Source organism: Lampetra fluviatilis, chromosome 14, assembly GCF_964198595.1.
Source record: "Lampetra fluviatilis chromosome 14, kcLamFluv1.1, whole genome shotgun sequence".
NCBI lineage: Eukaryota > Metazoa > Chordata > Hyperoartia > Petromyzontiformes > Petromyzontidae > Lampetra > Lampetra fluviatilis.
In genome coordinates this window covers 11,698,754-11,713,996 of record NC_136288.1, presented here as the reverse complement: position 1 = coordinate 11,713,996, position 15,243 = coordinate 11,698,754, and the positions used below count along the sequence as shown (strand labels likewise).

The 15,243-nt window shown below is 41.2% G+C and overlaps 1 protein-coding gene across 4 annotated transcripts in view; it reads right to left on the bottom strand.

The window, feature by feature from the left end:
* The window catches only part of UCKL1 (uridine-cytidine kinase 1 like 1), a 30,750-nt gene that overhangs the window by 7,365 nt on the left and 8,142 nt on the right, over positions 1-15,243 (bottom strand). For 2 of the 4 annotated variants that reach the window (XM_078862704.1, XM_078862705.1), the window contains exons 2-9: positions 10,884-11,077; positions 9,427-9,533; positions 8,124-8,294; positions 7,837-7,908; positions 6,651-6,840; positions 3,688-3,749; positions 1,700-1,729; positions 897-916 (exon numbers count right to left, since the gene is read on the bottom strand). In XM_078862704.1, coding sequence (XP_078718830.1) covers positions 897-916; positions 1,700-1,729; positions 3,688-3,749; positions 6,651-6,840; positions 7,837-7,908; positions 8,124-8,294; positions 9,427-9,533; positions 10,884-11,077 — 846 coding nt within the window. The remainder of the gene's footprint in view (positions 1-896; positions 917-1,699; positions 1,730-3,687; positions 3,750-6,650; positions 6,841-7,836; positions 7,909-8,123; positions 8,295-9,426; positions 9,534-10,883; positions 11,078-15,243) is intronic. The other 2 variants (XM_078862707.1, XM_078862706.1) reach the window with 2 other exon arrangements.

Here is a 15,243-nt window from a genome sequence, read left to right as displayed (position 1 = left end):
CAATAATCAAATGTCATTTATTATTCGAAGATAATCTTGATTTGAAGCTTTCGTGACTGCAGGAATCTATACTCTTTGGTTCTTTCAGTAAAGTCACGTAGGTATAAAATAAATAAAATAGATCATGACGTTTCGGGCGCAACACAAGCACCCGTCACCAATGCATTCCCACCAGATGACGGATGCTTGTGTTGCGCCCGAAACGTCGTGATCTAATTTATTGTATTTTATACCTACGTGACTTTACCGAAAGAACCAAAGAGTATTCGAAGATACTTAAAAATGTGCGCTGGTAGGTTGACTTGCAACACAAACCCATGATTAAGTATGCCACTGCGCCAATTTTGCACAACGCCCACCAACTTTTTTTCGTAAGGTTAAACCACATGTTGATTTCGTCAGCTCTTACTTAACTACCAAACTACACAGCATACAACACAATACAACACAGAAAGATCGAGTACGAAGATATTTTGTAAAGATAATCAATATTGTGATAGGTCACAAAAATAATAAAGGGGCAGAGAGATTATAAAGAATTAGTTATAATTGTGGAATTTAAGGCAAAAACAAAGTATGGTCACAGGAATATGTCTCACTGAAGGGGGGGGGGCAAAATCAGCAATCACAAATCTCTTGCAGAGCTGTTAGCATGTTCAGGCAAGTCAGGAACTGCAAACCTTTACCAACATGTGCAGTCATTAACAAAAAAAAACGCTAGATGGTTAATTTGTTTTCCAAATCAACGCAAAAATTACTTTCCAAATTAGTTAACGATTACCAAATTTCGTGATGTGATTAATTCATGCGCCTCGTTAATTTAGTGCACAAGGGCCATAAAGAGAACAACCAAAAGGGCATTTGTGTAGTATTAAAGAATATGCAAATTCTCTCACATATCCCAGCGAAGTTTCCTCTGTTCAGTTGGGTAATATTCAGAGCGGGGTTATGGAAGAAAATATTCATGGTAAAAAACAAACACAGAGAACACAAATAGGACAAATACATTAGGCTGCTGCCTGTACTTGACCAACAGAGTGAGGTGGTTCTCCTCCGGAATTCCAGGTGGATGGAACACAGCTTGATACAACTATTTACATGTTGTACGACCGATTAATTCCCCACCGCCACACCCATGCACCGTAGTGATGACGCTTCAATTCGAGACGTAAATTAGCGTGTGTTCCATTTAAACCTGAAACACCCGAAGAGAAATACTGGGAATCCCCTATAGGCAGCAACATTATACAATTACTAAACAGCACAAAATGCAGGCAGATGTAGTAATTATTTCATTTGAAATGCAAACGGGATGCTGCGCGGTTATTTTTAGCATTGATGATTAGTATTTTTTAAACCAGAGCTTGTAATTGAATGAAATGAAAAAACTACAAAAAAAGACAAGAAAACTTGGGTGAAACTGCTCATAAATGCATTTGACCTGCCAACATTTTTCACTGGTTTTTCTAGACAAAAAACACCTCGGAGAAGACAACCAGGAAAAGAACGTGCCTTCAGGTATGCTCTCCTTATGCCACAAATAAAATCGCACTTATCGCTATGAATCAGGTGCAGCGTAAGTGTGTCTTCATATTTTCACCCAACATTCTTTAACCATGTTACGGCACACCTGAGGACCAGTAATTCCTAGCTATCCTCTCTGCCATATCGCAAAGGTAAAATCAATTCTGTACTTTACCATGGTATCATACCTCACACTGCTCTCACGCTGAGATGGTTACAGAAACAATTCGGTCAGGGTTTAGCAAGTGTGTCACACATCACACATGGGGAGAAAGAAAAAAAATGAAAAGTTGCACTAATTATTTACGGACTCTTTCACAGCACACAGTAGTTCAATGATCTGCCGTACTTTGTATGCAATCACGGAACAGCAATTTGGATGTAAATACGTACACACTAATCCAAAGTGTAGCACATTCAAAATCACATTCATAATCTGTAAACATGTCTACGCATGCCTGTACACATGCTCATATACTGCATTATATTACGACTGCATATGAGAATTAAAGTTTATGAAAATTTACATTTTACGCATTCAATTCTCAATATACAACAAAGTATGGCATGTGCTGAATGGGTGTGCAATGCATAGGTAGTACAAAAAAAGATTACACTTTGACATTGCAAGTAAGTGAGTCAGGCAAAATATGATAATTTAGATTCCACTGCTGCAGAGGCTCAGGGTCTCTCCGTGCACAAGAGCTTTTTAAAATTATATTTGTTTGCATTTTCAACCAATGAAAGAACGTATATTTAAAATCGTAATGGAAGCTGGAAGACACTAACCATGTAAAGTAAAACAGTATGAAAATAACAGTCGGTGTTGACTACAGTCCCTTATTTATCATAATAATTTCAAATTATAACGCGCATAATTTTCACTTGCTCTCAAAGAGAGAGACTACTCAGGCGAGGGGAACCACAGACAAGTGGCAAAGGCAGTTAGGCGGTGAGCTGCTACCAAATACCCCCAAGGTCTGCGGCCCTCTATAATGACCAGCAAAACGTCGTACTCAAAAACTGTAAATGTTGTGGATTCACTCTTCAACACATCGGTGGGCTAAAGTAGTGAACTATTTGTCTTTTGTCAACGTGACACTTTTATGCTGATTGGCCGTGTCGGGTGGTGGAGGGTTACGACACATTTATAAATAACGCGATCTAACCCAAAAAACGTTTATTATGAATAATATTGGTCGCGAAAGCCTCCGTGTTAAACTGGCCCTGTATTCTACACAGTATATATATGTTAACGTGTCATCAGCCATTTAATGTTTACATGTGGGAGGAAAGCGGAGCACCCGAAAAAACCCACGCATGCCAGAAGGCAACACTCTCTATCTCATACAGAAGGAACAAGTGGAGTCCACACATTGCCCTACTGCCTTCTCCTGGCAAGCGAGGGTATGACACCTTCATGCCCACACAAAGGAAGTGTCACAAAATTTGGTTGATCCACCAAACTCTCGCCTCCAGTTTTGGATTAGAAGTGTGCGCCATCACCGCCCGGCAGATGACAGCCAATTGGGACTTAGTGTCTCTCTATGTGGACTAGTGGCTAAGGACATGGTATTTTAAGCCAGTTTCAGTTTGCTTTTACTTTCTATGAAGACACAAACATAATGCGTTTTTCTGTGGTATGCCGATGTCAAATGGCGCACAAAAATACGTGGTAAAATACAATTGTAATTAAATGTCCTTCAAATTGAACAAATGCAACTTCCACGGTGATAGTGAACTCACATCTCATTTCGATGCAAGGCAAAAGCTTTACACAAACAACAGGGAGAGAACTGAAATGTACTACATCTGCAGCATTTTAGTGTGGCCTTTAAACACAACCTACAGCAGCCCTATCTACTTTGTCAAACAGCAATTAAAAAAAGAACAACAACATGCAACTGAAGATTACATTGTCGATTTAAATTTCAAAGGCATGCAAACGACAACAATTAAATTTTAAAAAATCAACTAATTATCGCACAATTACTCAAAGGCATCTTAATCTAGTGTGAACTAAACTGAATTAAATTACAGAGAACAGCATATGAATTATTCAAAGTTGCTTTTCAACAAAATTTCTAAATCAAGGGATTTAATTACGCGCAAGTAAAAAAAAACGACCGGGTTTTTGTTTTGTTTTACTTTGCCCGTGCGTACCTTCTCGAGCTGACAGTGAACGTGCTGTACGATGAGTTCAAGGGCAACGTTATTCTCACCACCTGCAGAAGGAGGGGAGTGGGGGGGGCAGCAGCAGCAGCATAGTGAGATCACAATCCATTACAGTGCTGGCTAAAGCTCCCAACACGAGGCGGCTAATCCGCATTCTTCCTCTGGGGCTCAAGGTCAACGCGATCAACCACTGCTTAAAACAACGTGAGCAGCACGATGTTCCCTGTGGTATTATGGTTAGTACACTGATTTGCAATTCGGAGATCCCTGGAAAGCGCAATCACCCCCCCAACGTCCGCCTTTGGCCACACGGCACGACCAGTGAGTACATCGTAGTTAGTCGATCGGCTGGTTGCGTGCAGTGGGGTAAGAGTGTGGGTTACTCCCAACTCTTCAGTAGGGCAAGAGTGTGGGTTACTCCCAACTCTTCAGTGGGGTAAGAGTGTGGGTTAGTCCCAACTCTTCAGTAGGGTAAGAGTGTGGGTTACTTCCAACTCTTCAGTGGGGTAAGAGTGTGGGTTACTTCCAACTCTTCAGTAGGAGTGTGGGTTACTCCCAACTCTTCAGTGGGGTAAGAGTGTGGGTTACTCCCAACTCTTCAGTAGGGTGAGAGTGTGGGTTACTCCCAACTCTTCAGTGGGGTAAGAGTGTGGGTTACTCCCAACTCTTCAGTGGGGTAAGAGTGTGGGTTACTCCCAACTCTTCAGTGGAGTAAGAGTGTGGGTTACTCCCAACTCTTCAGTGGGGTAAGAGTGTGGGTTACTTCCAACTCTTCAGTGGAGTAAGAGTGTGGGTTACTCCCAACTCTTCAGTGGGGTAAGAGTGTGGGTTACTCCCAACTCTTCAGTGGAGTAAGAGTGTGGGTTACTCCCAACTCTTCAGTGGGGTAAGAGTGTGGGTTACTCCCAACTCTTCAGTGGGGTAAGAGTGTGGGTTACTCCCAACTCTTCAGTAGGGTGAGAGTGTGGGTTACTCCCAACTCTTCAGTGGGGTAAGAGTGTGGGTTACTCCCAACTCTTCAGTGGGGTAAGAGTGTGGGTTACTCCCAACTCTTCAGTGGGGTAAGAGTGTGGGTTACTTCCAACTCTTCAGTGGGGTAAGAGTGTGGGTTACTCCCAACTCTTCCAAGATGTCTGGCCAGCATGGGAGCATAGGCCATCATATCCTCTTGAGATAATTGCAGGGCTGCACCTTGACCTTTGACCAACACGATAACCAATAGAATGGGGTTTATCCTAAAACACAAAAAGTATCCTTAGCTCCATGCTCATTCAAGTAAAATATCATACCATACCGTCCAGTAATCTGTTGTTTATACAAGAATCTATCAGCGTAGTCAGTCATATATTAACTAAGCTATCAAGACCACTGTATTATGGTTTAACATTTTAAGTGTTCTATGTTTGAAATTGCTGTTTTGGTTCATAAAATGCCTCATGAATTGCAGCACGTATGGATCGGAGTATTTCATTTTTTATTTCCAGAAAGCTCCATTTAGTAAAAGTAAAATTTTACTCGTGTCATTTGAGTCAAAACCATGTAAAAAAAACACAATGTAAAAAAGACTGACTTTATTGAGCTAATGAAACGTAAAATGAAACCCATTTACTTAATCTGATGTGGGCTTGTTGTGCACCATCATTTGTGACCACAACAATAAAATATGGACCATATCTTGTGACGCACCAAAGAGGCTGCTGATGTAATCAGTAAAATGTGTCCGTTTTAATGGCTTTTATTATTTTGCTTCATAAAAAAAACATCACTGTGCTGAAGTGGTTATGTGATCACAGAGAGCAATTTTACATCATCCTTTGAATACAAGAAAAAGATAACAATTTTGCCCGAGGGATGAATCCCTGGCAATCATTCCTAAAATGCTGTTGACAGCATAGGAATATAAACGTGCTTACAAGTAACCACAGTGTAAATACAATTATTTGAAAAATAAATTAGTGGTTCAAACCAGTAAGACTATACAATCAGTGTAAAATAGTATAAAATGTATGGTTTTCTGGTAATGGAGACATCTGCATATGTAAAGCACAACACAATTCAGACTGGAAAAAGATGACGTGTTAAAACAACCTCTAAGGACTCAATTGCACGCTATCTCCTAGTAACTGGCTGGACAAACGCTGAAGCAGCACAATTCTTTGAGAAGCTATGATTGTCACACTGTGCTACTGTGCTGAATTACATAAACTGGGGTAGGTTAGTGACAGCCTGCACTGTGCACCACATATGACTTGGGTACATTTCATGCCCAAAGTATGTACATTATTGTTGCATATTCTGCACAATATGAACCAAAGATGTACACAATTTATAACCACTTCACACAACGCAAATCAACGTTTTTTGGACTGCAAACCACTTACAGCTGCGATCGGAATCACATAATCCCCTCCCCATTATCATTGGCACTGTTATACAGCAGTAAATACAAAAGCAAAGGAACACAATAACTTTTACGGCTTTGTCTGAGGCGGAACCAAACTGTGTCGGCTGGGGCTTCAAACAAAGTATGTCTCACTATGCGATAGAAGTTCGACATACATACATGTTGAACTTCTTTCGCACCGTACGTAGCCAACCATGCTAATCGGAGGTGTGGAAATATATACATTCCATAACCAATCTCCGCCATTGGCCATCAACCCTTTCGAGCGACGAACCTGGGTGCACAGAGCTTTAGCTATGAAAGCAGCAAAGCAGCCTGTGACAAAAAGCACCTTGAATATTAAATCTAGAATGAAAACTCATTTCTTTAGAACTCTTTTTTGTCTTAAGTTTGTCCTCCCTCCCCCGCACCTCCGATTAGCGCGGTTGGCTATGTATGGCTGCGGTAAAAGTTCAACGTATGTGCATACATTTCAACCCCAACAGGTGGCCACCAGAAAGCGATAACACAATTTAGAGGGTAAAGAGAGTCCAAATAGCGTGCTCACCTCGTGGCACGACGATGTCGGCCAGCTGCATGGTGGGCTCGATGTACTGCTCGAACGCCGGCTTCACAAACTTGTTGTACTGCTTGATGACGCCGTGGATGTCTCGCCCGCGCTCCGTGATGTCCCTCCGCAGGCGCCGTACGAGACGAATGTCCGAATCGGTGTCCACAAACACCTTCATGTCGAGCAGCTGGGTGGCAACGAGAACCAACGGAGCGAGCCGATGATTAATTTGTGATGGGTCGTTGCCGTACACGCGCGTGTACGTACGCCGTGGAATCAATGAGATGTACGCCCATTTTTGTCAGTTCACTGCGGAATAAGGTCCTCTGTGCAGGGTGGTGAATGCAGAATGCTTAGATGTTGGAGTATAGAAATACAGTACAGTAATCCCTCGCCACTTCGCGGTTCAAGTTTCGCGGCCTCAGTGCATCGCGGATTTTTCGAACTGATTTAAAGGCCACATTATACCTGTGCAGTAACACCATCATCATCATCATTCATCATCACATTCATCGAACTGCACAGGTCTGTCATCGTCGTCATTGTCATCGTCGTCGTCGTCATTACTGGAGTCAAGTCTCAAGATACTACTGTCATTGGTGAGAGTAGAACACCATAATACGTATCGTATGAGAGAGAGAGAGTGAATGTATAATATTAAGGTTTTATAATTAAATAGATTTAAGTAAAATATATATATAAAGTATAAATATACATATTTTAAACATTCTGGTACCCACACACACACATATACGGAAATTCCTAGGGGGCCAATCCTACTTCGCGGATTTTCACCTATCGCGTGGGGTTCCGGTCCCCATTAACCGCGATAAACGAGGGATCACTGTACAGTTATATTTGCACTGCCCAACACATAGCCCCATGAGCCCTATTACAACATGTTTGTCCACAGCAGTCACCCATTTAAACACTAGGTTTAACCCTGCCGAGTTTCCAATATCTAGCGCATTCTGGGTTATTTGGTCATAGGCTACACAAGAAATAGGTTCAAATGGATGATATCTATTTTTTATATTTCCATTGAACATTTATGGCACGTGAAAAACATTTCACCATGAGTCCAAAGTCCACCTGAAAAAAATTCTGCTAAACTCAGTCCATCACGTGCAGTATATGTTAATTAACTAACGATTGGGAACCAGTGGACTACGAGTAAGCTTACCTTCAGGAGCTCTTTGTTTGCAAATGACAGGATACCTTCAAATATTATTACATTTGCTCCGTACACCGTTTTCTAGAAAACATTAAAAGTACAAGTCGTTAGACGTTTAAACCATCTCTCGGTGTAAGAAAGATTCAATACAAAGTTACATATCATAAACAGCCTGTAAGTGTAGGATGTTTTTTTCCTTCTATCCTCACTTCGTTGGCATCTAAGAATGACTACTTCATGAAATGCTGTGGTATGCATCTGAGCATGGCATGGCGTGCAATGTGCAACTGGCATACCGATTCTTTCCTTCGACTGTGCGTGGTGAAGTCATAGATGGGCACCTTCACACTCTTTCCCTTCTTCAACTTACGGAGAGTGCTGATGATGAGTTCAAAGTCAAACGCATCTGGGTGGTCAAAGTTGTATTCACTCTTTGCAGCCATCTCCTGCTCCTCTTTGCTAAAAATCTGCGACCGTGAACAATGCTTTTAAGTAAAATGTCAAAGTGCAACAAAGTTTACACCATTGGAACCTCATTTGCCAGTAAAAAATATGATAATTGTTTTTTTACCCTTCTATATGGCAACAAAACTGACACCTTTTTTTTTACAAGGAGTCATGTTTGCATAGACCACAAGACCTGCAGCCATAATGCAAACAAAAAACGGTCCAACACCATGTGAGACTAGGCTCTAAGGAAAGCTGTCTCGGGTGTGGACCAATCAACTTCAAGGACAGTGCATACATTATCAGAGTTATGTTTTTTGTTTGCATTATGGCTGCAGATATTGTGGTCTATGCAAACATGACTCCTTGTAAAATAAAAAAGGTGTCAGTTTTGTTGCCAGATAGAAGGGTAAAAAACCAATTATCATGCAACAAAGTTGGCAATGTAAAAGTGACACAAGTGTTACATCGCACTATCTATACGCAATAGGATGAGGGCCACCTGGTAACCACAGATGAGCGTGTAGAACCAGGATATAACGGAACAAAACCTTGGCACGAAAGCTTGTTTACATTTTTGAATATTCATGTCACTTACAATGTAACCATTAACTTACTCAATGGAATATTAAATTAACATTTGAAATAAATATACACGTTGGATAATATTAATGATACTTTGATGTATTTAGAACTTTGGAGATTACACAGTTTCAGCAGAAACTTTTGAATTGAGTTGCTGTTCAATCATAGTCTTTGCATTGAAAGGGCACTTTATGAGCATCAACATCTCAAAGCGCTTTCATCGCAATCTCATCTCAAGCAGTCGAAGGAGACCTCCCCATGGCAGCTGTCCCTGTACGGCACAAATTCACTCGGCAAATGGTCAGCAAATGAGCATTGGTCTGCCAGTCGGTGCCAAAGATTGCTGTGTGTAATCCCAAATGAGTAATTTGTGGCCAATATTTGAATCGACAATAAACCTATACTAGTAAAAGGAATTCCACTGAACAAGCATAAAGGCAGATGCACCATTGAGCAATACCTCCGATTAGCATGGTTGGTTACGGTGTGAAAGAAGTTCAACATACATACAGTAAAACCAGGCTAAATATGAAACCTTACAAACAATTGTGATAGACCACACTGCACCTTGTAGAAAGAATCCATGGAAAGCAGGGCGACCCATGGCACATCCAGAGCCTCTATGATTTTATTGGCTACAGTGGTCTTCCCAGAAGCACTCCCACCACAGAGGCCTGCATACAAACACACTCACACGATGTTAAATGAGCCAAAGGACAAAGATACCTAAATACGAGAGCTACTTATGTTTGTTTGGTCACAACCTGCCTAGAGATCATGCGGTGTTAAGGTTTGGCAAATGTATAAGTAATTCAACAGCAGGTTAAACAAATCAATGTTTGTTCCAGATAACTTTTTACATTAAGGCTCAATTTAATGTTTTTCTCACCCGAACCTCGAGTGTTAGCACCTACGAATACGTTAAAGTCGTAATTATCTGAGAAAGGTGGCAATGGTCGCATTGTTAACTACAGTAAACTCCAACTTTGCTGGGTACAACGGCAGATAAAGGTAAATCGCATGACAAGCATACACATTCACCAATGACTTAAAAAAATGCTTATCCTTTAAGTGATTGCTGTTTTACCGTAAACGACAAGATTTACTGCTTTAGTTTAACACACCCTAATAAGTAAGCAAACTTTATAGCACAAGCCTTTTGCCCGTCCTTGGACGGGTGTATTTCAGTAAATCTGAAACTTGCAAGCGAAATGCAGACCGCGACGTGATAATCATTGCATCAATTTGTGTGCAATTTGTAAAGGCCGCGGTGACACAGACTTATTTCATTTAAAGGCTATAATCCCTTGTTCATCACGACGTCCTTTTTACTTTGATGTCTCAACAGCGTCACGGAGATCACGTGACGTGAGGGTTCTGCCTTTGTAGTGAGGGTTGTAAGTTGACGCCGAGGAGGGGGGAGGAGGCGCCTCGCCCCCCCATGTGGAGTGACGTCACCCGCTAATTATTATTAATGGGGGGGGGGGGGGTGTCCATTTGGAAGACGCCACCTCTTCATGATTATTAATGAGGGGGGCTGTTTGATGTGGAGTGACGTCACCTGCTCATGATTATTAATGAGGGGGGAGGGGTCCATGTGGAGGACGTCACCTGGCCATGATTATTAATGAGGGGGGCTGGCCGACGTGGAGTGATGTCACACGCGGGACACACAGACATTCTTGCCTCATTATAGTAAATGCCGTGGTTTTTGCCATATCTAAATTTATTTGCAAAACTATACTGGTTTGGCACATCCCCAGGGCAATCATACAATCAGAACTCTGTCTAATAAACTAAATGCTTTAAAAATGCCAAAAATATAATGTATGCATCAACAAAGTAAGTTTTTTCAACTCCTAACACGTTAAATTATTTACAGAATCTCACAGCCTTCCATTTTAGCTAATCCTACGACCGGACCGAGGGCAGAATTGAGAACAAATCGGTTCAGCGTGAAGTGCGGTGGACATCAATCTGTCGAGCTGCCAGATAATGTACATTTTTGGTGAGCACAGTATTACCTATGACAAAAGCCTCCTTGAACTGCGCTCCCTGCTCGTTGTACCAAGGTGGCCGACCGGCCGTATAGATGGTGCGCTTGCTGGTGCGCAGTAACGGCGGCTCAGTTTTGCTCTGGCTGGTCGTGCGCTTTCGTGGCGCCAGCGGTGGCCGCTGGGGCAGCTTTTCCAGCAGGCCCTGTAGCGAGTCGTCATTGCTGAGGAGGGTGGCAAACACAAACGGAAAAGGAGAACGCAACGTCATCGACCCGGTACTAAGCGGCAATCAATCTCACGGACTTTTTAAAATATGCGGTGGAAGCGTTTGGTTTTTGTGACCGATCCAAAGCGATCACACAATTCTAACTAAATATTCCAGCATGCTGGAATTTTACTCATCGCTCTCGGTCAAGATTTTTTTAGCTTAAACCAACAAGCATGTGTTCAAATGCAGTCAGTCACAAGGGACAATTAAATACACTCAATAAATTAGAAAAACATTGGTATTATGGATTTAACATATCCATAATACAGGCTTTTTGGGTTAGATAGTTACAACTTCAGCACACTGGTTTGTTGGAGAATAAACCCACAATATAATGGTAGGTTTTTACCCTTTTAACTGGTACAAAACTGACACCTTTATTCAAGGCATCATGTTTGCAATGACCACAACACAAGTAGTCAATAAAGCAAACAAAAAGAAGCAACTCTGATAAGGATAATAATATGCACTGTCCTTGAAGTTGATTGGCCCACACCCGAGACGGCTTTCTTTAGAGCCTAGTCCCCATTGGTGTAGGGCCAGATGACACCAGAAGGCGTACAACTCAAAAACAGTGCAATATCAGAGTATTGAGAGTTCGGGGTAAACATTTACACTATGAGATCTCTTTTACCAGTGGCAAAATATAATGGTAGGTTTTTACCCTTTTAACTGGTACAAAACTGACACCTTTATTCAAGGCATCATGTTTGCAATGACCACAACACAAGTAGTCAATAAAGCAAACAAAAAGAAGCAACTCTGATAAGGATAATAATATGCACTGTCCTTGAAGTTGATTGGCCCACACCCGAGACGGCTTTCTTTAGAGCCTAGTCCCCATTGGTGTAGGGCCAGATGACACCAGAAGGCGTACAACTCAAAAACAGTGCAATATCAGAGTATTGAGAGTTCGGGGTAAACATTTACACTATGAGATCTCTTTTACCAGTGGCAAAATATAATGGTAGGTTTTTACCCTTTTAACTGGTACAAAACTGACACCTTTATTCAAGGCATCATGTTTGCAATGACCACAACACAAGTAGTCAATAAAGCAAACAAAAAGAAGCAACTCTGATAAGGATAATAATATGCACTGTCCTTGAAGTTGATTGGCCCACACCCGAGACGGCTTTCTTTAGAGCCTAGTCCCCATTGGTGTAGGGCCAGATGACACCAGAAGGCGTACAACTCAAAAACAGTGCAATATCAGAGTATTGAGAGTTCGGGGTAAACATTTACACTATGAGATCTCTTTTACCAGTGGCAAAATATAATGGTAGGTTTTTACCCTTTTAACTGGTACAAAACTGACACCTTTATTCAAGGCATCATGTTTGCAATGACCACAACACAAGTAGTCAATAAAGCAAACAAAAAGAAGCAACTCTGATAAGGATAATAATATGCACTGTCCTTGAAGTTGATTGGCCCACACCCGAGACGGCTTTCTTTAGAGCCTAGTCCCCATTGGTGTAGGGCCAGATGACACCAGAAGGCGTACAACTCAAAAACAGTGCAATATCAGAGTATTGAGAGTTCGGGGTAAACATTTACACTATGAGATCTCTTTTACCAGTGGCAAAATATAATGGTAGGTTTTTACCCTTTTAACTGGTACAAAACTGACACCTTTATTCAAGGCATCATGTTTGCAATGACCACAACACAAGTAGTCAATAAAGCAAACAAAAAGAAGCAACTCTGATAAGGATAATAATATGCACTGTCCTTGAAGTTGATTGGCCCACACCCGAGACGGCTTTCTTTAGAGCCTAGTCCCCATTGGTGTAGGGCCAGATGACACCAGAAGGCGTACAACTCAAAAACAGTGCAATATCAGAGTATTGAGAGTTCGGGGTAAACATTTACACTATGAGATCTCTTTTACCAGTGGCAAAATATAATGGTAGGTTTTTACCCTTTTAACTGGTACAAAACTGACACCTTTATTCAAGGCATCATGTTTGCAATGACCACAACACAAGTAGTCAATAAAGCAAACAAAAAGAAGCAACTCTGATAAGGATAATAATATGCACTGTCCTTGAAGTTGATTGGCCCACACCCGAGACGGCTTTCTTTAGAGCCTAGTCCCCATTGGTGTAGGGCCAGATGACACCAGAAGGCGTACAACTCAAAAACAGTGCAATATCAGAGTATTGAGAGTTCGGGGTAAACATTTACACTATGAGATCTCTTTTACCAGTGGCAAAATATAATGGTAGGTTTTTACCCTTTTAACTGGTACAAAACTGACACCTTTATTCAAGGCATCATGTTTGCAATGACCACAACACAAGTAGTCAATAAAGCAAACAAAAAGAAGCAACTCTGATAAGGATAATAATATGCACTGTCCTTGAAGTTGATTGGCCCACACCCGAGACGGCTTTCTTTAGAGCCTAGTCCCCATTGGTGTAGGGCCAGATGACACCAGAAGGCGTACAACTTATATTTTGCCACTGGTAAAAGAGATCTCATAGTGTAAATGTTTACCCCGAACTCTCAATACTCTGATATTGCACTGTTTTTGAGTTGTACGCCTTCTGGTGTCATCTGGCCCTACACCAATGGGGACTAGGCTCTAAAGAAAGCCGTCTCGGGTGTGGGCCAATCAACTTCAAGGACAGTGCATATTATTATCCTTATCAGAGTTGCTTCTTTTTGTTTGCTTTATTGACTACTTGTGTTGTGGTCATTGCAAACATGATGCCTTGAATAAAGGTGTCAGTTTTGTACCAGTTAAAAGGGTAAAAACCTACCATTATATTTTGCCACTGGTAAAAGAGATCTCATAGTGTAAATGTTTACCCCGAACTCTCAATACTCTGATATTGCACTGTTTTTGAGTTGTACGCCTTCTGGTGTCATCTGGCCCTACACCAATGGGGACTAGGCTCTAAAGAAAGCCGTCTCGGGTGTGGGCCAATCAACTTCAAGGACAGTGCATATTATTATCCTTATCAGAGTTGCTTCTTTTTGTTTGCTTTATTGACTACTTGTGTTGTGGTCATTGCAAACATGATGCCTTGAATAAAGGTGTCAGTTTTGTACCAGTTAAAAGGGTAAAAACCTACCATTATATTTTGCCACTGGTAAAAGAGATCTCATAGTGTAAACCCACAATATTTACAATACGAGTAAGAAGTTTTGCCGGTGATTACAACCAACGAATATTAGTCGCGAAAGCCTACATGTTAAACTGCGCTTAAGGTATGTTTGGAATGTGGAGGAAGTGATGTAAAAAACTAATAAGAATGTCATAGGAACCACTGTACACTAGTACAGTGACCCGAATCATATATTGAGATGCAAAATTCCTTTATTTGATTCATTTCAACATCCATTTCCTCACCATTTACGGTAATTACGCAACACAGTAAGACTTTGCTTGACGCGTGGTGCTCACACAACGCATTTTCGCGATAACAGTTCTTCCATTCGGGAACACATTGCACAATGTGGAACGCGTCCGTTATAACTCGGTTTCTAAGTGTCAGACGAACTACTTTCTTGATTTTACGCAGCTGAGCGGTTTGATACAGTACGCAAAATGATACGGTAACGTGGCAGCGCTCTGTTCTGCCATAGGATGACAGCAGGCTTATTTTATAGTGCAAATGCGATTCAGTAACAGAAATTGCTCGCTTAACCTGGTTTTTGCTTAACGCACCACTTTTCAGGAATGCATCTACCATGTTAAACGAGGAACTACTGTACATGTAAAAATGTAACACGTACAAATGAGCCCTCGACCACGGTAAGTCATGTGACATACTTGTTTGTGTTGCAATGCAGTAAAAATGTTCAGTATTCAGACGTGTTTAAGGAAGGAACTCAAGTTTGTGGCTTGATAAAAATAATTCGGGCAAAAAAAATTCATTTCATGAGTCCGTAATGTGGATGCTACGCTTCTGAATGTTAAACAAATATATTACATTTTTTACTTTTAAATCCCTTAATGACATTAAATGAATAACAGCACATGTTCTATCCAATTCATTATATATTGTTGACAAATAACGTTGTACGTACACAGCCTTGTAACAACATACTTTGTAAGAACTAGAGCACTATATTGTTTGATAAGCAGGATGGAGAAAAAACTGAAGA